The sequence below is a fragment of the Bombus pascuorum genome, chromosome 10 (assembly GCF_905332965.1).
Source record: "Bombus pascuorum chromosome 10, iyBomPasc1.1, whole genome shotgun sequence".
NCBI lineage: Eukaryota > Metazoa > Arthropoda > Insecta > Hymenoptera > Apidae > Bombus > Bombus pascuorum.
In genome coordinates this window covers 8041756-8064903 of record NC_083497.1, presented here as the reverse complement: position 1 = coordinate 8064903, position 23148 = coordinate 8041756, and the positions used below count along the sequence as shown (strand labels likewise).

General features: G+C 39.9%; 2 protein-coding genes across 8 annotated transcripts in view; one reads left to right on the top strand and one right to left on the bottom strand.

The window, feature by feature from the left end:
• The window catches only part of LOC132911304 (tensin-1), a 181583-nt gene that overhangs the window by 131178 nt on the left and 27257 nt on the right, over positions 1 to 23148 (bottom strand). The gene's annotated exons all lie outside the window — the stretch shown is intronic.
• On the top strand, positions 13620 to 20537 carry LOC132911134 (putative sodium-dependent multivitamin transporter). 2 transcript variants are annotated; one of them, XM_060967532.1, is made up of 7 exons: positions 13620 to 14535; positions 14965 to 15096; positions 15772 to 15993; positions 16433 to 16776; positions 16836 to 16955; positions 17377 to 18051; positions 19322 to 20537. In XM_060967532.1, the coding sequence occupies exons 1-7, from the start codon at positions 14530 to 14532 to the stop codon at positions 19572 to 19574; spliced, it is 1752 nt and encodes a 583-aa protein (XP_060823515.1). In that variant the 5' UTR covers positions 13620 to 14529; the 3' UTR covers positions 19575 to 20537. The 2 variants fall into 2 exon arrangements, with proteins under 2 accessions (XP_060823515.1, XP_060823516.1); XM_060967533.1 differs by lacking the exons at positions 13620 to 14535; positions 14965 to 15096 and adding an exon at positions 15103 to 15242.

Genomic DNA, 23148 nt, shown 5'->3' with positions numbered 1-23148 from the left:
AAAGGGGAACGAACAAACTGGCAGCTCCTAAGATTTCCACTTTTTACATCGTCGCAAGTCACGCAAGAACAATGCAACTGTTCTGTAAAACGTAACGTACGAAATCGGTCGCAACGCGCTGCCACACGCTGCGATAAACTCAATAGACGTTCCTTGCTACAATTTGTTTTCGCTTGATTGCGATAAATTGTAAACGAGACCTTTCAAGGCGAACTCCATCGATTTCCGCGTTTCTTGCAATTAAACCGTCCGCTTTATAGCGAATTGGCACTGTTGCTCGTGTGATTCGTGCTGTCCGCTATTTCTCAGCGTGCAACGAGCAAGTCGACTGTTATTTCTTCGTCGTCGTTTGTCGAGTGCCACTTCAAGGGACGCGTTATTCACGGCTACGAAGAGAAAGAAGCGTTTTATGATTCTCGTCTCGTCGTTGGCCCTTGTCTTCCGGGGTCCCAGGCGGCCGCTCCACTTCCCCAGTTTTCAACGTGAAACGTTCTCCGAGTTCTTGGCAAACGCTCGTGACCGACCGGCGAAACAGCTGTTCCTTTGGATAACGACCATACAACAGCGTTATCCAGCCGCCGTGTTATTACAGTCAAACGATTCCGATCCGCGTACCGTGATCTTCGATTACCAGGTTAGTTACCGTGTTTTTCGCGAGACAGTGCGAAGTAAACGATACAACGAGAATTGCTCGGTAATTTTGCCTTGGTAAACGGTGTTTAAGTGTCGGAGCAATGTTTCTTTTATGCGGGTGGTATGTGATAACGGATGGTAAACCTATTGCTTGATGGAAGAAAAATATTTCTTTGGAAGAATACCTTTAATTTCATTATTTAGAAAGATCGCGTTTTTAGAGATATTTTCTAGTTTCAGTGCTTATTTGCGTAATTAAATTACTACTAAAATACTTTTAATTTGATCGTTCAGAGAGAGAAGTCTGCATCTTCATAGTCTTCTCTATAATGAAACTAAAATTAATAGTGAAACTTTACGAGTCACGAATTACAGGTGTAATTGCTAGTTTGACCATAATTGCTAATAAACCTCTACTGTACGAACGACATTAAGCAAATCGATAATAAAACGAGTAAAATTTCTATGTAAATTTTGTGAATTACAAGGTAGCAAGCCATTTATGCAACAGAAATCTACATATATATAGTCTACAACTTTTCACATTCAGTTCATTAATAGCACTAGTTAATCAATTATTACGTAAAAGAATTCAGAATGTTAGGTATACTTATTTTTGAAACATATATTTAAGTCGAGTAAAACAACCTGGAAGCATGGTAACTCGGTTTCACGAAAGTACTTTCCCCGTTTTCTTTCCTTTTCCTTTTTGCTCCACATGTTTAATGAGAATTATAAAATAACCGAAATGAGCCACAAGATTCTGATCATAATAGAGCTACATGTGTAATTTTCACCGCGATAGGAAAATAATGTACTCCGACCTTACAATTAAGCAACGCTGGCCTCGTGATTACTTATCGTTAATTAAATCAGCCTCGACGTTATCTTCCACGAGCCTTCGTGCGTTCCACAACCCCTTCAACCAAGAGTGCCTCTTTCCTCATACAGACTAGACTCATCTAGTTCTAACCGTGATCTCAAGTGCATGCAGCCCATGTATACCAGAAATTTTGTAATCGGGAAATGTACGCTCGTGGAATCACAAGATGGTACGACAAGTCATCGTTACTGTTTTTAGCACAACGTCGTTGGTGATCACGTTGGATAAAACGCACGTGCATTCCACGTTCGTAACCTATTATAAATATGTATCAGAATAATGGACACATTACAGAAATAATCCTAGAAATTGTTACATAAAGAGGTTGGAGATACAAAACGAATTTCTATAATTTGAAAGAAATCAGTTTATCACGGCGATACAAAATATTTCGGATGCTTTAAATTCCATAAAACTGTGGGATCTACATAGAAGAAGAAATAGTAAGAAACAGAACACTGAGAAAATTCTTAAACTCCTTTTTTGCAATTACATGGCGAGTTCAATAGAATTAAATAGTGTAATCTGACTAAAAAGAAGTTCGTGAAATGTTTCGTTAACACAACTCTGGTCCTTAATAGCTTCAGTAACAAGAAAAAATCTACTTCAACTTAGGAACATTATGTATTACCATCTATAATTTCGCGGACAATTTATTGACTGCCAGTGATACTTTCCTATGGATATATTCAGACTAAACGTGTTCTTAAAGTTTCCTTTATTATTAGTTAGCGAAGTTTCAATCCCTTTGCTGTAAAATCGATCTCGTTTCAACGGGATCCAGATAGTTCCTAAGTAAATACTAGTCAGACATTCCACACCTCGATCAGCTTGATTTTTACAGCTGTCAACGAGACCAAAGGCTCGCAGCGGATTTCACCGTACGCGAGTTCCGCGCGATAAACCCCGACACGATAGGATTAAAATAATTTTCGATCTCTTATGCGAGGCGTAAGCGTAAGAGTGTCTCGACTTGCGTCATATAACAAAAGTAGGATAATGACAGAGTAACGCACTACGGCCGTGGAATGATTTGAATTTTCCCAAGCGACTCTTGCGCAACTCTCGCCGACAAAACGGGCGGGTCTGGTCGTTTACAACCAAGGTGAATAGAAAAAAAATACATTTCAGCACAAAAATATCGAGACACTTACCTATATTTAGCGAAGATTACAGGGAGGGCAAATATTATAGGTCTATTTTTGTTGATTTTCTAACTTTGATATCATTAAGTAGTTTCTTATGAAGTATGTAGTTAATGGGAATAAATTGATATTTCAAAATACGAGTTTTGAAATGTAATAGTAGATGCGATTAAATTGATTTTTACAAGCCAGAATGCAATAATAAAACTAACGTTCCTAATTATCAAATCTTATAAAATCTTTATCTTCAAATTTTGGATTAGATTTGAATTAGGTTTGGATAAGGTTTAGTAAATTAAGCTTCTACTAAATTAATGGAAAAATTCAAGCATATATCATTATCATGTCTTTTAACATACGCCTAATTTTAAATTTATAGTCTGCTGAATAGAGCATGTTTTCAAACTTTTAGGTAAGGATCCATGTGCTTCTGGCAATCATGGCAAAGAGACAAACATAAAGGGTTAAGAAAAAAGGAAAAACCGATGAGAAAAAGCAACGAAGAGAAAAAGAGAATACAGACAATTGGAAAATCGATAACGGTGGTCGAGATCGAGGCAAATCAAGCATGCTACGACACGAGTATTTTCACGTTGATGGGATTACGGTCGAGCGTAGGTAACGGAACTGGAACGAGACAAAGAGGATCGCCGATCCTTCGGGTCTTCGTCTTTCAATTCCCATCGGCCGTTTTTTTGTTCGGCAATTAACGATTGTTTTGTTGCCTCTGAATGGACTCTGGATCGACAGAAGGAGAGACACTGTCGACCGAGCGTGGCATTTAACGCAATTTGATGCGATTACTTTTCTCGTGCGGTGCCTCGCCGCTTTCTTCCACCGATCGTGTGCGTCTGCTACACGTTCTACACGCGCGTACACGGTGCTTAAGTCGATTGGACACGCCTCGAGGTTTGACGCCGACAGACAGAACGGGACGTCAACGTCTTCGAGAGGAGACTAGAAAGAGCACTCTAAGCTTTCCGACTTCACCGATCGTTCTGGATTATTCGTTGAGACGAAAAAAACGGAACAAGAAAAGTATCAAGGCTGTCGACGTGATAGGACACGAGATGCGTGGCGTGAAACGTGCTAAAGCGAACCCAAGTCAAGGACTGCCATACGTCGGCTTTCGATTAATTGCTCGAGTGTATATCGCGTCCAGTGGAGATCCTGGATATGTTGCACTTCCTGTTATTATAGTGAATCGATCTCAAGAGGGAAAGAAATCGAGTGGCAGAGGCATGTTCTTGCAAAGAGTTTCTTGCGTGAGTCACGTGTGCGTTACGTGGAACCTGTCGAAGTTAAGAAATCGAGCCAAGATTTTGATTAATCCTTTTAAAATCGTTCTCCGTATATACTTCTGCCAGTTTTTTCTAGAGGTATCTGAAAGTGCCGGTTGAATTCTATTTGAAAAGGTTCGATAAACTTGTCACGGCCAGTTGTCGGGATCTTTCGATTCATCGAAATCTCCTGTGGCTCATTCAGAAAACGGTTCACGTACGCACCTATGGGTTACTCACGTCGCCACGTGGCGTGGCTCGTAAGAAATATCAATTGCGGGCGCGATGGAGCTACGCATCTGTCGAGAGATCGTTTCGCATAGTTGCACACTCAACCGAAAGTTACGCAACTGGTACGCACATTACATCCGCCATTTTCTCGCCGTTTTGCATGTGTCTAGATATCCAATTCATCGGTGGTAAACATAGTTCAAGATGTTAATTAAGCATTAACGCGAGTCGACGGAATGAAGATAATTAACGACGACAGTGAGGTCTTGGAAGATTTATTAGGATGCAAATAAATTCACTTGATATTTTGACAAGTTAATTGTCTGTTATCTTTGAATAACTTTGTGTCTCTTAGGCTGATTGATTTCTTAGGCATCGTCATTGTGCAATGTGTAACGCGCGTCGTACCATAAAAATCGATGATACGTCTGAAACTTAAGTTCGATGGGTGGTTAATTTGCTGCCTCTCTCTTGGTCTTTATCCATGGAAAATCGTAAGTCAGAACCTCGTGACGTGCCTATGCTCGTTTGGTTATGTAACGTAATAATACTCGCGTCCTGCGTAATTGCAGTATCCCATATTTGGACCCACCAACATCCTTTCCATCGCCGTCTCTTTCCTTGTTCGTATAGTCGTGAATTATTGAAACGAAGATGCTACGAGCAACCCATTCTCCAGGCCTTTCAATAAAGACATTGTACCTATTCATACGCTTATCGCGAACGTACTAGTTGATCTTGTGAGCAGCGTCATATATTAAAGATAAGTACATTTTCCTAGGAAAATTCATCCTTCGAAAGATTTATTCCTTCCCAATGTCCTTCTATTCACCGTTTCTTCACTATAAAACACCGATGACAATTATTCTTCGACATTTTAACGTCCGACAGAGGATCGTAATTCCAATCAACTACCGTTCCCTAAAGTACGAAGCCCATAAATTTACAAATCATATTCCGTTTTTCTTATTATTTTTTTCATCTTTCGAACAATCAATGAAAGTTAATCTCCAAAAATTAGTTGCTAGAAAGTTACTTCTCAAAACTTATTCTCTCTCTTCCTAAGCACAGTATAATGTTATTACTTTTCCTTGGCCAAGTGCATGAGAAATCTATGAAAATTATTCTCCCATATTTCTAAGCTCAATAGAGTATCTCGTAATATCAATTATCTACCGCTCACCGAAGTAGAAAAGTTCATAAATTTGCAAATCGTGGCACAGGTTTAACCAGCACGTTTATCGGCGTAATACTCGGTCGAGTTTTACGCGAGCTGGCTAATTGAATTGAAGAGCTCAGCTCACGACGGTTGAAATTGAGAAATACACAGCCGCCAGTCACGAACACGCTCAACACAACTAGTCACGACCTCGTAACTATTTCATTGGGCCAACGACTGTCTGCTGTCGGCTTGTGTACCGCGTTCTCGTTGTTCCAGCTAATTGGTACAAATTAAAAGTGGATCGATTTCACGTGATCCAGAGTAAACAGCCGGGAGAAACGAAGGTTCAAGGACCTTTGGATGCTTAGAGCTGGTGAATAGACGCTCATTGTCAGGGTCTATGCTTCATGTGCGGGCGTGTACTGTTCGCACGAAAATCTTTAACGCGCTCGTAACGATATTGATTGCCGCTCGTAAATCTGCATTCTAAATGGCACCGATCGTGTCGACTTTCGTAATGGATGTTGCCGCAAACTTCTCATGAAATATACAATAACGGTGTGGAGTGAAATATCGACCAGTGAATCGATAACCACAAAGGAACTAAGTGAAACTTCTTCTGTGTTGCATTTCGTTAAACGTTTTTAATTATGCACAGTTAAGCAGCAACTTTGCAGTTGACCTCGTACTACCTGAAGCTTGTTGTAAAAAGGAAGTTCACAAGTCACAAATTAGAAGTTACTAATAACAGGTTCCACTGAATGAAAAATAATGAAAGTTTATAAGAAAATTTAGCAAATTACAAATTGCAACGTTATAAAAGAGAAATTTATAAAGTACAATTGTTCACTTGTTAATTCACTGATATTATTCATTCATAGATTACTGCAATTCGTACATTAATTATACGCAAGAAGGCTCAGAACTTGCATTGTTATTTTATTTTATATTGGTTTTTCGTTTTCAGTCCTTTCAAGATAGACTTTTTCTTCGAGAATAAAGACAAAAAGTAATCCATTCTTAATGGTGCTCTGTATTTCACCAGGTCCTAATAATGTCAGAAAAATTATAAGACTGCAGTTAAAAATTATCTTAATCGTTAATTTTAGTACTTTTCCCTCTTTTTATGGAACGCCTATCTTTGTCTTCTGCACGTAAATTTTGAAGAGATTTCATCCGAATGGATCAGTTAATGATGGACGACCCCATATTATTGATTGACCAGCAAATATTCCACGTCACGGCATACGTACAGCTTGTAAATCGTTTTGTCATTCAATAATGATTGACAGAACAACATGGCCTCTGCACAATTTTAGACCTGCTGTCAACATCATCTGCTCGTAATTCGACTTGTTAAGTGGATCCATTAAGAATACATGGGTGCCATCAACGACGTAGTGGACCCTTTTGAAGGAACGAGTTCTAGGTTATTCCACTGCGAATAAAAGAGAACTACTACTACTATTAAAATTCTTAAATAAACGTAATGATAATAAAAGCATTGATACTACTTTTCTATTCGGTTTTTGTAACATTTTCACAGGCCGCGAGTCTCACTCTTTTGACTGCCATTAGTGTGATTGAACCAGAGAAGAAAGAGCACTGTATTGTTACTAAGCGCGGCATCATACGTACATGTAAAAACTTATGATAATGATGAACTGGCTTTTGCCTTTTCACATCATGCCATTATATTCACGTGTCACAAAACAATTTGACAAAGAGATTCCAAATGGTATCAAGCGACACGACACTCAAATAAATCCTACTATCCAGGCTCCTATCCACGAACTTTATAACTACAGAATTTCAAAGGACATTAGCGTACCATTCTCTCCGCTTTTCTGCCAGCAAATTTTCTCAGAGACTCAAAAGAAGAGAACACAAACGAACCAGCCCACGCTCCGACGTCGAAGAACCGAGCTCGTAACGAGAGTCACGCAACGTTTTCTCGCGGAACCGTCCCCCAACGACTCTTCAGGGACACGTTTCCGGCATTATTAGCGCCACGTGATTCTAAGACCGTTTCTCGGCCGGGACATTACGTGTTGGTCAGAGATAATTAGCTCTCGAACGGCAGATCAGCGAGCCAAGTCCCCTAAGAGCGGATCATCGCGTGTCGTCGACAAGTAAAAGCGGTTTCGTGTTGCGCGAGGCTGCAACCGCGTATTATCGATCCTCTCGAACGCAGTCTCCGAGTCTCGTGGCATGCGAAAAAATGACACGAGACGATGACATGGTAGAACTTACGGAAACCAAATACACAGAGAATCTACGATTCGACGAGTCAAGTTCGTCATTTTTACCATTTCAAGAAGCATTCCTCGGCGAAGGTCGTAAATCTCACGTGGCGTATTAAGAAGGGTACGCGCGTCGTGTTTCGTCGATTCTACACGGCTGATTTACGAAACAAATTCTGCGCTCGGTTAGCCACGCTGGCTGCCGACCGATTATGAAACATGGCCAGACCGAGAAGACGAAGCACCTCTGAATCGAACGGTTGAAAGGGCATTAATCCTTCGGCAAATTCTTCGCCGACGATTACATACTTCGAGAACACGCCTCGCGCCGTGCACGCGTTACACATCAATCCAGGACTCGTTGCATCACTGATTCCTTGTTCCTTCACTCACTGTTAATATGAACGAAGGCGAAAAACACGACGAGCTGTTGTGGCTTTTGTGTTGAGGACGATTCGCGCATTCTGTATGCATTGCTCTGGTTATCGGCTACATCTATCGTCGAGAATATTAATCGTCTGCCCTCTAGAGATTTTTACAATGTATGAGCAACTTCAGCACGCTTCAGCATGGAACTATTTGAAACTACAAATTTCTTCCTGAGAAGAAAGACATTACGAATGTCTGCGAATTTATCTTTGCGGTAGCTTCCCTTTCTTTCCTATCTTTTTATCCAGAAAAGCAAAACCAAATAAAAATTTTCACATTATCGTCGTCGTCGTAACAGCATCAATGACATACGAGAGGTTAAAAATTGTAATAGTCGTCGATATTTCAGAGATACGAATTGCACGAACCAGCTTTTATATAGCTATCCCACATATCACGTTTTTCACATGTCGATATCACAGATGTCACGAAGTTTAAGAAATTATATATTTTTGCAAACATGCCTATACAATAGCCTTTTCTTTCCTTTTCCATGTTCCAGAAAATGAAAACCAAATAAAAATGTCCACATTGTCATTGTCATTGGCTTTGTCATCGTCACTGTAGCGGCGCAACTGCAATAAATGTCACCTAACCATCAACGTTTCAAAGATGGAAGGAATTGAATGAAAATTCAGTATTAATATCAAACAAGCTACTACTCTAAAGCAAGCCCACATTTTCCAATTCGCATATAGAGCAAACACCAGATGGCAATACAATAGAGGCTGTAAATATTAGACGTATCATTAAATCCGATGACCCAACCCGTGTTTCCATTACCCGCGTGTGGCGGTCCATTTAACTGCGGTCGCATATGAAAACTGATATCCTATCGAATCACCAAAACAGTGGAGGTCGTACTTACGATAATTTCTACTGGGATTAACCCGATGAAAATTCTAGTTGTTGCTTCGCTGAGTGCGCGAAACCAAACCTAACGATACCAATCGCTAACCAACGTTAACGATCGAAGGCTCATGAGACGCATAATTATCGTCGGTGGGCCTATCCACGCGATAACGCGTGTTCGAATCCATTCGCGGCGATGCATCATCGATGCAAATGATCGAATTACGTAAGATCGTTTCCTCATGCAAGAGTACCAGCTAGTTAAGTCATTGTAAATTTTATCAGTGGATCTCGACGATGATATAGTTGCATGAAGAATCGTGCTATACGTTTCCCGTTTATTTTTGCCTAATCCCGAAAAATCACCGATTGTCACACTTCGTTACGTCCTGTTGCTCCGTGTTGGAATGTCAATGCTCGGCATTGGTGCATCGAATCCTTTGTCACGGTTCCAGGGCCGTGAAACACCGTCACGAAAGGAATTATTGGTTCTATGCACGTATAGTGAACAGGGTGTGGGAGGGAGTGTAAAAAATTATGGAAATTGGGGAATTGGTTTTAGTCATCGCGCAGCTCGCAATGAAAAGAATTTTTTTTAATAGATCAATGTCGGTACCGAGGTTATCCTCTGGGTTGATATGCATATAGATTGATACGAATGAGATTAATATTCCCTCTGGAAAACCGCAGAGCTCGTGCTACACTGTTATTTTTAGTATTCGCAAACAAGATCTTTGGAGAGATCATCCGGTACAAGTGTCTTCTCCTTGATCTAAAGATTCTGATCTAATAAACTTATAGATCGATAATGAACCATTGCAATGTACTTGACCCATAATCAGAAATACACGAGTCAGAAAATATATTTTATTAATCTTTTTCCATATGTTAGACTTGGATATAATTATAACTTGCACAATTAAATTGGAATAAATCGCCGACTCATTAAGCAAGGATATCATTTGCAAAGGTATATTCGCAACTCGAGAACGCAGGCTAATAGAAATTCGCTACGCATGGTCGCTATCTTTGTCTTTGGAATACTTAATTAACGATAATTGCTGAGAGTCAGAATGCCGATGAAATCGTCATATGCAGATAATTTTAATAAGCGTTTCGCGTCAATCGACGATATAAGCAATTTGGACACGTCGAATTAATTAAGGCCATGACAATCCGCTAGCAATGGTGTATGCAACTGAATCAGACAGGATGCTCGACAAAAAAACAAAACCGATTCACCGTAACCGTGAAACAAAACGGATTTTACCCGTTAATTGATTACGGGATCTCGACGAGGCAGCACGCGTGCGCGCTCATTATCAGATCGTCACTCATCGTTGCCGCATTCAATAAAATGAAACTTTCCTCTTATTTTATTCGAATGGGATCACTGTATTTCGATTGCAGGTGCTATATAACTAGACAAAATTAATTTTTCATATTTAATCAATTGTAATTTAGAAAATTGTATATATACATTTTTGGCTGCAAGTGTCAGCTGAGCAAAATTATTCTTTATCGAAATCTAATGCGATTGAGATGATTTAACATGAAGCGAAAAAAGTTATTAGAAACTTATTGAAAACTTTGGGATTGCTATTTCGCCTAGAAGTCGTAAAGAATCGAGTATGAACGTGAAATCGTTCGCAAAATTTCCATTTATGCGGTAACTACTGGAAACGATTGTATGCGGCCTTGGGATTATCGCACCGGCAAAAATATATGCGTCATTGTAAAGTGTCACTTGTAAGTGGAGCAGCTGTTACGCTGGCTACTTTCCGGCGTTTCAACGTTAAAACGCATGTAACCGTGTCGTATAAAACACTTGTGTTTTTGAACGGAACGTATAGATACGTTTTAGAATCTTTTTTATATGAATATTTGGATGAAGAAAAAGTCCTGAAAAAGTATCTGTAATTCCTAAGAGATAAATTTAAAGAGTCTTTAGGAAACATTTATTTCTAATACGAAACTTTTTAACGTAAATAAAAAGTTTTGCTGTATGGATGACGTCGGAGTTACATCTTCTATGACCGTAGAACAAATAAATCTTGCATATTGTCGATGGTATATTTAACTTTTGAAATTTATGTTGTGCAACAAATTCAGGTTCACGAAGATCGCGAGAAACGTGCGTGTGAATGTAAATGAATTTAAACAAGTTTCCTTAAGATAGCTTGCTTTTGAGTAACCAACTATGATAACGAGGAGCTTCTGCTTAGAACGTTGAGCGGCGTGTGCTTTAGGCAAAAACACGTCTGATCTTCAATCTAGGAGTGTGTCTTATCTCCTTGCGCGTCTAACTAACTAAAAGAGGAAACCACTAGCGAGAACACGACATCGTGATTATCTAAACAACAAAATCTAGAAAGAGAGAGAAAGAGAGAGAGAGAGGATCGGGTCTATCTAAGCAAGGGAGTTACGACTTGTGAGCTAAATCTAGGAATTCACACTTTCAAGATTTATTTTTGATCCGATGGAAACAAAGTTCTTCCTGCAACGAATAGAGAAAAGAAATCAAACAACCCAATCGTAAAATAGACATACAGAATAGAATCGCAGGTTTACAAACTTTTCACTAAGATTCAAGAAGAGAGATTTCTTCTCTCTAAATTCAATATTTGAAAATGGTTACCACCAGTTGCTCGATTAGCTTGACCAACATGGCTATCTTCCATCACGTAGAATACACAAGATGCGAGGGAGAAACCAGAAATATTTCGCTTCTAGAGATTCGAATTTTTCGAATTCTCAATACCTGATTAAACTGTCTATAAATTTAGATGTGTTTCTTACATTTCTGCAGTTTATGTTCAACGATTATTATGATCTTCTCATGTTTTGCATTTTTACTATCCAAATTTATTTTCTTTATCGATTAACTAACCCTCTATAAACTTAGACTTCTCTTCTTTACATTTTTAGCCATTCATCTATGGCTAAAAATTCCTATGATCTCAAGAGAATTACTATAATTCGTCAAGCAAATTTCTATGATCTTCATACAATGACTACTCGTTATTAACTGAATTTCTATGTTCACGGAAATTCCTATAATCTATCAACATATTTTTGCAACTACTACTTTCCACATGTTACATTACACTGTACCATCAATCTTTCAGGGGAATAAAATTTAGCTCGATTAAAAAGCAAATAGGGGATGAAAGGCGGCAACACATGGTAAATTTCGATCGACCATGAGGGTCAACGATTGGTCGATCAAGTTCAGCAGCCAGTTAACCGACGGTTAGCCTGCTGTCCTGCGTCCGACTAACGACTTAATGACGGGAATTCGCCACTTACGGGGCTCCTCCTTTTCTCCTCTTTCGTCGTCCATCGTCTTTCTCCTCTGCATCTTCGTCGGCGAATAGCGTCGGCGAATAGCATCGGCGTAAAACGAGCCAGCCAACGGTCAAGTAACAATGTCGAAAATTGGACGAGTCTCAACAGGGATCTCTATTAACCTCCGGAGTACCATGCATCGTGCAATTACGTTGGAAGGAATAAATTCAACTCGACAAATTGTGTGGCGTGTTGGTCAATCTCTTTGCATTAAACAGGTCCGGGATTTCTTCTTATGTCAGGAAGAAACGCGATATCATCGCATAAAATATGCTCATAAATCGATTACCATCGTAATATAAGTGTAAGCTGTTGATAAAGATCGATGATTCATTTCCGTAAATCATATGTAAAATCTTCTTCATAAGGAAGTATTACGGTGCTTGCAGAAAATGAAGTAAACGTCAAATATTATTAGGAAACCATTAAACGTTTAAGAATTATTATCACGTTTAAGACCTTAGATTAAGGTATTATATAGATTATAGAATCGTATCAATTTTACGATAATGAAATTAAATTCTTCCTTGTTTACATCCATTACGTTCCTCGATTATTGATTTAATCGATTCTGATATTTGGATTAATTTCCTATTTTATTTTTTGTTGTTTCATTCCAGATTCTATCTCAGATTATATATATAAACGAACGTAATTCTTAACTCATCGCGTTCCTCTTGTAACTCTATCAAATAGTTTTCCAAAACTTTTAAGGTGTTACGCCGCATGAAGAAAGTAAAATTCTGTTCGATTAATCGTTTCATTGATAATTCAGATTAATCTTTCACATCTTTTATACAATCAATATGTATCTTACTATTTGTGAACGAAGATGTACACGATCGTTCCCATGGACTTGCGCATAAATCCAAAACAGATCGTCGACAATAAAATATGCACAAGTAGGTTAGATTGCAGTTAACAGCAGATTATTTGATGGGCGTGAAATACGATCTCGTTCAATTCAGACAAGACTTCATTGAATTTGCGCGAGACTATCTTAGACCGTAACAAGATTCCATTGAAACTGAATGGAGCTCTATTAAATAATATTGAATAATATTAGATTGCCGTTGGATTCAAGAAAAATATCATTCATCAGGAAGATCAGCATCGATTGTATATCAAATTGAATTTTATGTATTCGATCCATCATCCAGATAACCTTTGCGGCAGTTTCGATAAAGATCGATGAATCCCTCCCATGGATCGAGGAATCCTCGTTGCTCGGACGTTTCTATGGGTGCTTCCCTTCTCGGAATAATAGCCGATGGCCCCTCGATTGTGCCTCATAATACTAGGAAATTACATTACGACCAGAAGCTACCGTCTCGCGAATAATTGTTATGCACCAGCGACGCAACAGTGGCGTAGCATTCGCCTCGAGCGAATTCCACTGGACGTTCAATACTCGTCGGTTCTTCGTCGCTTTGTAACGAATGTTCTCTTTGAGCTCTTTATTCGTCTCCAATTAAAGGACTTCAAAGAAACGTTAAAATCATTAAATCTTTCACGATCGATAGCCCTATCGACAAGGGGATTCGAATATCTTTTTCGCGTTTCTATTGCTCCCACTCGAGACAGGAATTCGCTCAGCAGACGAAAATTCCTCTTTATCTTGAATTCATTAACCTTTACGAGATTAATTATCATTCGTGACTCTGAATCGGGCCACGAATCGACGCCAATCGGACTGGTTCTTTCGCAAGGGTGACCAACGTTATTGACTTTACATGATTAAACAGTCATTAAATCATAAGTTTCGTTTTTCAGAACTCCAGACACATGATTTATATTATGGGAAGAGAATAGTCTCATTATAATCTCCTGCAATTTATAAACCACCTTCTTCATAATCTTCCTTCTCTCTCTCTCTTTCTCCATCATATTTTTCCTCGTCCATTGGCACGCTTAGCCGGCTGGCTGAATATTACCTGAATTTACCACCGTTTTTCGAACGTTCGTTAAAGTGGCGAGGCTTTGCGTGCATTTGACAGGAAATATGCTGAGCCAAGCTTTACGTAATGGACCGCTTCATCCTTGCCTCTTTTCTGCTCGTTCAAACGAACACACTCGACCACAAAACACGCAGGTGACGACTTCTCCAAGGGATCCTCTCTCTGAGAATTCGCGCGCGCCTTTTCTTCGTGCTATCAGCTCACGGTTGGGACCATCGGCCGCCAGTGTGTTACGTTCACAGCCTGTTCCCTCGTCGCCGCAGAAACGATTCAGGAAGAAGCACGATACTCGGGCAAACAAGCTCGCGATATCGAATTTCTCGTCCATCGCGAGTTGATGCTATCACACGAGTGGATCCTATAGAATGGACGTGAGTGCTCTTTCTATAGAAACCTTCCAATAGATAGCCTTTCTCTCCTGTAGTTCAACTCTGGTGAACGTTAGACGATTGAATCTTTATCGACATGTTTCTCGGCTAATCTTAATTGCATCAGTTTAATTACTCTCTCTCTAAATTCAGTGACGTCCTTTAATATCCTTTTAATAACACCCAACTGATCCGTCATTTACACACCTTTCACCTCATGTTAATCGATTCCACTCGCTAATTTCACCATCACAAATCACAATTACACATCACAAATTAATCTCATCTCGCTGAGCTAAGATAAACAGAGGATTCACCAGGGTTGGGATAAAATCGAAGACGATGTTGTTGTTATCCGAGTGAATCGGAAAACCAACAATTTACGCGAAAGGGAGTTTAATAAAAGGGAAAAACGGAGGGATTTGTTTGCAGGGGCAGAGCAAGGATAATGATACATCGACGCTTCAATGGCCGGATTATCTTGTCATCGGTCTAATGCTGTCGATCTCAACCGGCATTGGGATCTACTACCGATTCACCGGAGGCAGGCAACGCACGGCCGAGGTTAAGCCCTTGGAAAATTAATTTCGCCATGGACGATCGAATCGACATCGAGTCTACAACGCCGCGCGATCCAATATCCGTGATAAACTGCGTCAGAACAGGATTGTACATACCTAGAGCTGGCACGTTCTTAGATCACGACATAGGTCCGGCGTTCCATGCCTCAGATCTTTCACCGTTATCGCGTCGATCGATCTAGCCGCGCGATAAATATTGCCATCGACACAAATTGCCAACTATCCAGAGCGCTATTTAATTTATCGGGTTAGCCGCGAGCCAACTTCCACGAACGACCGCAAAGACAGAAAGTTAATTAACGCTGAAACGTTATTACGAATCAAGTTAGAGGGCCAGGAGTAAAATGTCCACTCGCAGAATACGATCGATCAGGCGATAGTAATAGCGTGGTTTTCGGTTTTACTTCTACTACGGACAAATTGACGGTCCGAAATAATTCATTGCGGATCGGAATACTTCCTTCAAATAAAATTATTATATCAAAGGATCAATTCACTCTTGTATAAAATGGACAATTTTTTTTATATAATCTTATCTCTAAGTTTGTCGAAACGCACTAAAACTTAGTAAAACGTAACAGTAGTGTAAGCAGCAACACTCGAACGATCGAACGAATGTAGCAATGCGTTAACCAATGTTTCGCGATTATTACAACAGGAGTACTTCTCAGCCAATCGAACGATGGGCATCGTTCCTTTATCGATCGCACTGATGGTGTCTTTCATGTCGGCGATCACGGTGCTAGGAATCAGCGCAGAAACTTACATTCACGGCACGCAAGTCACGCTGTTGTACCTGGGTGGTTTCTTTGGTACACCAATCGTCTTGCATCTTTATCTTCCCGTTTTCGCGGAATTGAACACCATGAGTGTCTATGAGGTATATAATTTCCTAATCAATCAATCGTACTATATCGCCAATCATTCCCACAATGTGAAACTTAGAAATAACTTTCGTGATCATCTCTTTTCCAGTATTTATGAACTCGATTTGAAATCAGGACTTGATAAATCAATCGTACGTCGTTAACAACCATCGTTGATCCATAATCTCAAATTCGAAGATCATCTTCGTGATCCTTTTCTTCTAGCATTTAAAAAAATAATTTGCAATCTAATGCTAATAGATGGTAGCACATTTTATAAAAAATTATTTTCCATCAGTTTCGAGCTTCAAAGCTTTCATCGTGATCTTCTATTGCAATATTTAAAAAAAGAAAGACAATTTAGAACCAGAACATGATAGATCAATTCTCTATTTTCAATTCATAATTTGTAATTTACAATAATTTGCTTTCTTGTAATCGTCTTTCTCTCAGTATCTAGAGAAACGATTTGGAGTAGGAGCACGACTACTAGCCAGCACTGCTAACTTCCTGCAGCTACTTCTATACACTGGAATAGTATTATTCGCACCTTCGTTGGCACTAGAAGCGACCACTGGTCTATCAGGGAACATGAGCATCGTGCTGATCGGCCTGATTTGCACCTTCTACTCGACCGTAGGTGGCATCAAGGCTGTCCTCATCACCGACGTCTTTCAGGCAGTACTGATATTCTCCGCACTTGTTTGCGTCCTGAGTATCGCCGCTAGCGACCTTGACGGAGGCTTATCCAATGTGTGGAGCATCGCTCAAGAGGATGGTCGAATAGAATTCTTCGAGTAAGAATATCAGTGAATTTATACGAGAACAGATTGTTGAAAAATGTGTTGATTTTTAGTTTCAGGATTGATCCAACTATAAGGCATACATGGTGGGCATTATTGATTGGTGGTACTACCATGTTTCTGTCTTTATACGCGGTTAATCAGATCCAAGTTCAGCGTTTACTCACTGCCAAGTGAGTATTTATAATCATTTATAGAATAATTAATTCGAGACCGGTGGCTTACATATCGAGTCAGGCGCCGTTTCTCTTTAGTCTTCGAATACTCATGATTATCGTTATCTACATGTTATTCGACCACCCATGTAATTTTTATTTAATTTGCTCAGTTATCTCAATCATTGGATGTACGCTATCGACCAATTCTAGAATGGCAAGTAAAAAAGTAAATACGTTAAGGAATTGCAGAATAAAATGTATCGAAAGTATAAAATAATCAATGATTCGAAGATTAACTAAGAAATTACTATTCCATGTCCGGCAGAAACTATTTGGTCTTTGACGTAGTCAATTTGTCAAAATGCGCCGGTCTCTGATACATATTTTAATTGATTTAAATTTTATATAAAATCTAAATTGGATTTTCTGTCATTAGGAGTCTCAAATCTTCGCAACGCGCGCTTATTCTCAGCGGCCCACTCACTTTACTCTTAGGTTCTTTGACAGCGTTCTGCGGTCTAGTTCTCTACGCTGTGTACAGAAACTGTGACCCAGTTACATCCGGTAAAATCTCCAGCTTCGACAAGATAATGCCATATTTCGCAGCTGAAAGAATGTCACGAGTGCCAGGTGTCACTGGACTCTTCATTTCCGGTGTATTCAGCGCGAGTCTCAGCACCATATCCGCTATGTTGAATTCTCTAGCTGCTGTAGCTTTGGAAGACTATGTAAAGCCCACGTGTCGTAAATTTAGTATAGAATTTCCAACGGAAAAAGCCACGTTAATTGGAAAATTTCTTGCTGTGGCCAATGGTTTCATGTGTTTGTCCGTGGCTTTTATTGCCAAATCGATGGGACCGTTGGTCGAAGCTGCCATAGGGATTTCTGGAGCGATTGGAGGACCCATTTTGGGGATTTTCACACTAGGCATGTTCGTGGAAAAGGCAAATCAGGCTGGAGCCATCGTGGGCACTAGCACAGCGTTGATCACGTGCCTCTGGGCAGTATTTGGTACACCGAAACCACCAACACCCAATCTTCCGCTATCTGTGGAAGGCTGCGACAATTCCACATTACTCCTCTATCATCAAAACACAACTTTATTCGAAGAGTAAGTTTCTTGCTCGTTAAGAAAGCTTGTTATCGACGCTTTTAAAGTGCGTATTGCGAGTCAGTTTGAAAGTACCAATGCTGTAAAAGGTTTTACGAGTTCGTTCGAAGCAAAGAAAGCCGGCGTTTAATAAGCGGAAATAGCAATTTTTCCGGAGGCAAATTAGAAAACCGTGGCTATATGTTTGCTCTGTTATCAAGTTCGTTGGTTCCCTTTAATGCATGCATGGAATAATTACACGGATAAAACTGTTTCCCTTTTTGTGAATAAAAGCACTGCTTTCTTTCATCCCTCTTCATGAGCGATACAGATACACATTCGCTATTTATGCTTCAAGCGATCATAAGAAAACGTAGAGATAATTGTTTCTTGCGTTAAACCATCATTCTCGTTTATAAATTTTAAAACAGAACTAGGAATCAATTCTTTACGACAGGAAACCGTCCGTACTATAAAGTCGATTAACATCCACCATTTTTTCTATCATATTATTCAAACCATAGGACCGTTTCTAGGAACGTTCCTCGCTTTGGCGAGATCCGTTTTCGGCAAAAATATATTGTACACGCGTATCACCAACCGATTCTTTCTCGAAACGTTGTTACAGCAAAAGATTCAAGTGAAACGTCGAGGTAGGAAAGGCGGACAGATCGTAAGCACCTCATTTTCGTGATTCTTGATTCTTCCAGACATAACCGATAAGGAGCAGCCGCGATGAATTTATCGGAAACGGAAGATTTCGTTACCGGGGAGCAGTTTTCGTTACGCCGGAATATAATTGATACATTAATCAGCAACGAATCGTTCTAGGATACGCCTTATCGTCGGTTCAAACGTTTCGCTACGATATGATGGGCGTGGAACGATACCATGGTAGCCAGTTCTCTCGGTTAAGAAGCAGCGATTACTTCCTGATTTCTTTCGACTCGAGAGCCGCTTTCACGTGCCGCTTGCTTCCCATCGTTTCCCACGATAGTAACTAACGCTAATTACTCGTTAATAAACTGTGATTATAGTCTCTTTGAAATCCCTGCCGCGTTCCAGTATTGCGTATGATATTGCTTTCTCCTTGCCATACGCCTCTAACCTGCTTTGTCATATTTTTTGTCTTCCTTTTCGGCTCGTTTATTCAATGATCGGTATCCAATATACTCGTAAACGTTAAACTTCTATCATCGTTTAATCTCAAATGTTTAATCCAGAAAATATAATCGCAATATCAATCAAAGTTTCAAATAATCTCAATAATGAATTTCATTTGCATTTTCAGGCCCGTGGACGATTCGTCGTACTTTTATTTGTATCGTATATCGTACATGTGGTATAATCCACTTGGACTGACAATCACGTTGATCGTGGGCTACGTAACCAGCCTGATCACGAATAAGATATTTTACAAGAACGCTCGCGAACCAGAGCCTAGCTTGTTCTTCCCCTTCCTGGCGGCGCGAATTAGGAGACGAAGGGAGAACGCGCAGAAGACTACGAACAGCCAAGTCTTCGTATTGGAAAACAGAAAATGAAATAAAGAATATAAGAATAGCAGCGAGCGTGTTGAGAATTAAGCTCCGATGAGATAATGGATATCTCAGAGCAAATGGAAGTGCACTGCCCATTATAAGTTTGAAATTACCTGTTAAAAGAACTTCCCATAAATGGAGACAAAAATTCTATATACTGTTTCCTTGATGTAATGTACAATTTGTATAAATTCACCACGGCAGCGTATGACAATCCTATGGATATTAAGAACATCGTGAGGAAGTGAAATTCAACGCTTTCAAGCTCGTATGACAGAAACACGAATCCCGTAGATAAGAAGATTTGCTTCAAGAACGAGCGAAACAATTTATCAATTTAAAAACTTGCATTTCACTTTGAATATCGTATTTACTTCGTGTTACGAGCAACTTCCTAAGAAGGAAAGTAATCAAGCCAGCTTCTGCAAGTAATACTCATTAATAAAATAAGCGCAGGTTGAGATCCAGTGTCACTGTTCCTTGTACTTATTAACTGTTCTGATGATTTCATTAGCCATAACTCATCGTCAGTGCCTCGTCGTAGAGCAAATGAATAAAATCTCCAATTTGCACCATGTTTCGATTGCAGCGCGTTAAATTCGCCAAGCGCCGTCGGCCGTCGTCTTTTCCTCGCTTTGTTCATTTGCAACTTAACGAGAGACGATTGGGCTGGAAAAGGATGTGAGCTATCCACGAATGAAGCTATCCAGGCATCTGGGTCACAGGGATGACCGGATTAGAGACACTATAATTCTCGTTGTATCGTTTTAGCCAAACACCGAGAAAAATGACCGCGTAACTTAACTTATCTCGTAATGGTCGACGAGCAATTCACTGTGGAGTATGGGTCTCGAACGACCCGCTAACACGTTTAATTAAACTTCATTCTGTACGGCACGTTATCACACTACCGCTCTGTAACAGCGAAAGACACGCAATAAAAGATAATTGATTCTTTCAACGAAAGCGACCGGCCGTTTCATTAAATTTCACACCGAAAACGATCATCACGCCACGGTACGTCCTTTCTCGCCCTCTCTTTGTTCTCTCGTTCTCTCTCGCTCTCTCTCTCTCTCATTCGTGAATATCGAGTGAGACAGATAACACTGGTTCCCCTGTCGCGTTGTTTGCGGAAGCGGAATCGTCGTAATTTATCGTCTAATTGTCTCCGTGGTACGATGGTTGGGAAAGGCTTTATAATTCGTTTAATTGCAGTTCGTTCGGCTCGGTCCAGCCAACTGAATTTTCATCGCGTAAATTAGAGACGAGCTGCACACAGGAGGAAAAAATCTGTCAAGGGATAGGGACAGGGGAGACACGTGAAATATCACGCCCGAAAATGCTCGTTCAATGTCGAATTACGTCTACGTTCGAATGTGTTGAGCGTCACGCGTGTGTCAGAGAATTAAAAGCTCGAATTAAAAGAGCGATGCTTTTGTAAGTGTTGACGGAAATTCACTGGACACACACGGTATGGCAATATTTTTTGGAATAAAAATAACAGCCGCGCCTCTTTCACGACCAGTCGATTAATTTCCTGTCGACGTACCGGTGTTTCGTACGCGTCATCGATCAGTGAAATTTTCGTGGGACACGTGCGTCGATTCGCGCACGTTCGACCACATAAATTTCACTCGTACTACCAAGAAGAATCCGTGTGGGTCTGAGGTAGCTGTTCGTTGATACAGGCGCACCCATCGTGCGAAAACGAATGACCCTTTAAAAAAGGAAAAAGGTGAGACACGCGTGAGAACGTTACTGCTCGATGTAATACTCGATATAACGGTTTAAACAGACCCCTATTCTCTTGTAAACGTGATTAAGGGTTACTTCTCTGCCGATAATGTGAGAAAATTCTTATTTTAGTGTTGCGACATAAGGCTTGCCGTTTGATAATGAAGACACATTATAAAACTTCCAATTACGTTCTAGTCTTTGCTTTCTCACCCTTGGCAAATGGATACTTAGTTATCGCTGTTACGAGTCTTGAATATTCTACATTATATCTATGTAAAAATGAAGAATCAAGGAAAAAGAATCTTTATTTCCAATCTATTTAAGAAATTAAATTCCTTGTACAGTTCGATACGACAATGAATGTGAAATACCAACCTACATACGTGTCATATGATCCAACCTCTACTGTCAACGGGTTAAGTATATTTTTATGACTGAATACTTTCGACTCTGATTTAATTATCGAACGTTGAAGAGATTCATATTCTCGTCCACTTTTACTGAATTCTTCATTTCAATTTCCTACTTGACTGCATTATTGAACGTTGAAATCCGAGAACAGCGTGCTTTCAATCACTCGTATTTAATTTCAAACTTGACAGAAAAGAAATAAGAATAAAACGTGAGCTTTCCTCCGAGTTTCTGCTTCAACATCGCGGAGAACAAAGCGTTCCTTTCCAAATACTACAAAAGTCATAGAACATTGGAAAGTATCTGAGAAGATTCACGGACGTTTCTGAGATCACCGTGGAACAAATAACAATGATTATCTCGTAGAAACCCACTTGCATTTAACCGGTGGTAACAAACGGTTTACAAGCAGCTCATCGTCGAAATCTCGCAATGTTCGTGTCGTAAAACTGCTCGTTTGCGTATTGAAACGTCATTTCTATAAAATTTAATTGCATACCTCAACAACATGCTCGAGGATGAACCAAGAGTCGCAATGTTTTCTCATAAGAAAACAACTTTCATCGCCATGTTTTCTCATAGAAAAACAACGTTGGTCGCGTTCACCACACGATCGCGATGAGTCAAGTTGTATACGCTTCCTGGACGTTGTAAATCGACCTCTCACGAACAGATTCAATGCTTTAGAAGTTACAACGAGCGGCATGAACCTAGGAAAGTACTCTAATTGTTTGTGGAGCGTCCTTTCTCCTCGTGGAAAATTGACTGGCTTTTAGAGGCGAACGTAAAGCGTTCTTCCGGTACGGATATCCGCACAATCAGGGGTCCACCTTCTCCCGTCGATTATAAGCTGAGTGCATAGGAGAGATCGTTGGTCGTCGTAAACAGTGCGTTGGCCAGATAAACTTTTATTTTCTAACATTCTTTGCATGTATTTAAAAAATTTCTTCGCGCTTGTGACAATATTTTACCATATTTCTATAAATCCACAAAAATGAATTTTTTAATTTGTGTTCTAATTCATTATCAAACAACGAATTACTTTGGATCTATGGAATCTTTCGTTCTACTTCTTTGTTATCAGTCAGGAACAAAATTTGAGTCCAACTATGTCATCCAATTTTTGTAAACTTTTATAATAATCTTCAACTATATTTTCCGTAATCAATAGAATTGTATTTCTTAACGTAAGCCCAGGTCTGTTGAACAACGAACGAAGCTATTCGATTGCTCGCAAGATCCTTTAATTCTTCTTGGACTAGTATGTATTTCTTTTTAGAAAAAGATTCGGAGCGCAACGAGTCGGAAGTAACTTTCGAAAGTCGATTAGAAACCGTGGAGAAGAGTAGCTGCGAGCGATCGGACGATGTCAAGCAGAAGCAGCGCGCCAGTGTTCGTTGCGTGACCACGGTTGTAAACGGAACAATGC

What these genes read in the sequence shown, in the direction of transcription:
- LOC132911134 (XM_060967532.1), top strand. An exon ending in GCAGGCAACGCACGGCCGAG is followed by an intron (nt 15,097 to 15,771) that starts GTTAAGCCCTTG and finishes TTATTACAACAG; the next exon opens with GAGTACTTCTCAGCCAATCG. An exon ending in AACACAACTTTATTCGAAGA is followed by an intron (nt 18,052 to 19,321) that starts GTAAGTTTCTTG and finishes TTGCATTTTCAG; the next exon opens with GCCCGTGGACGATTCGTCGT.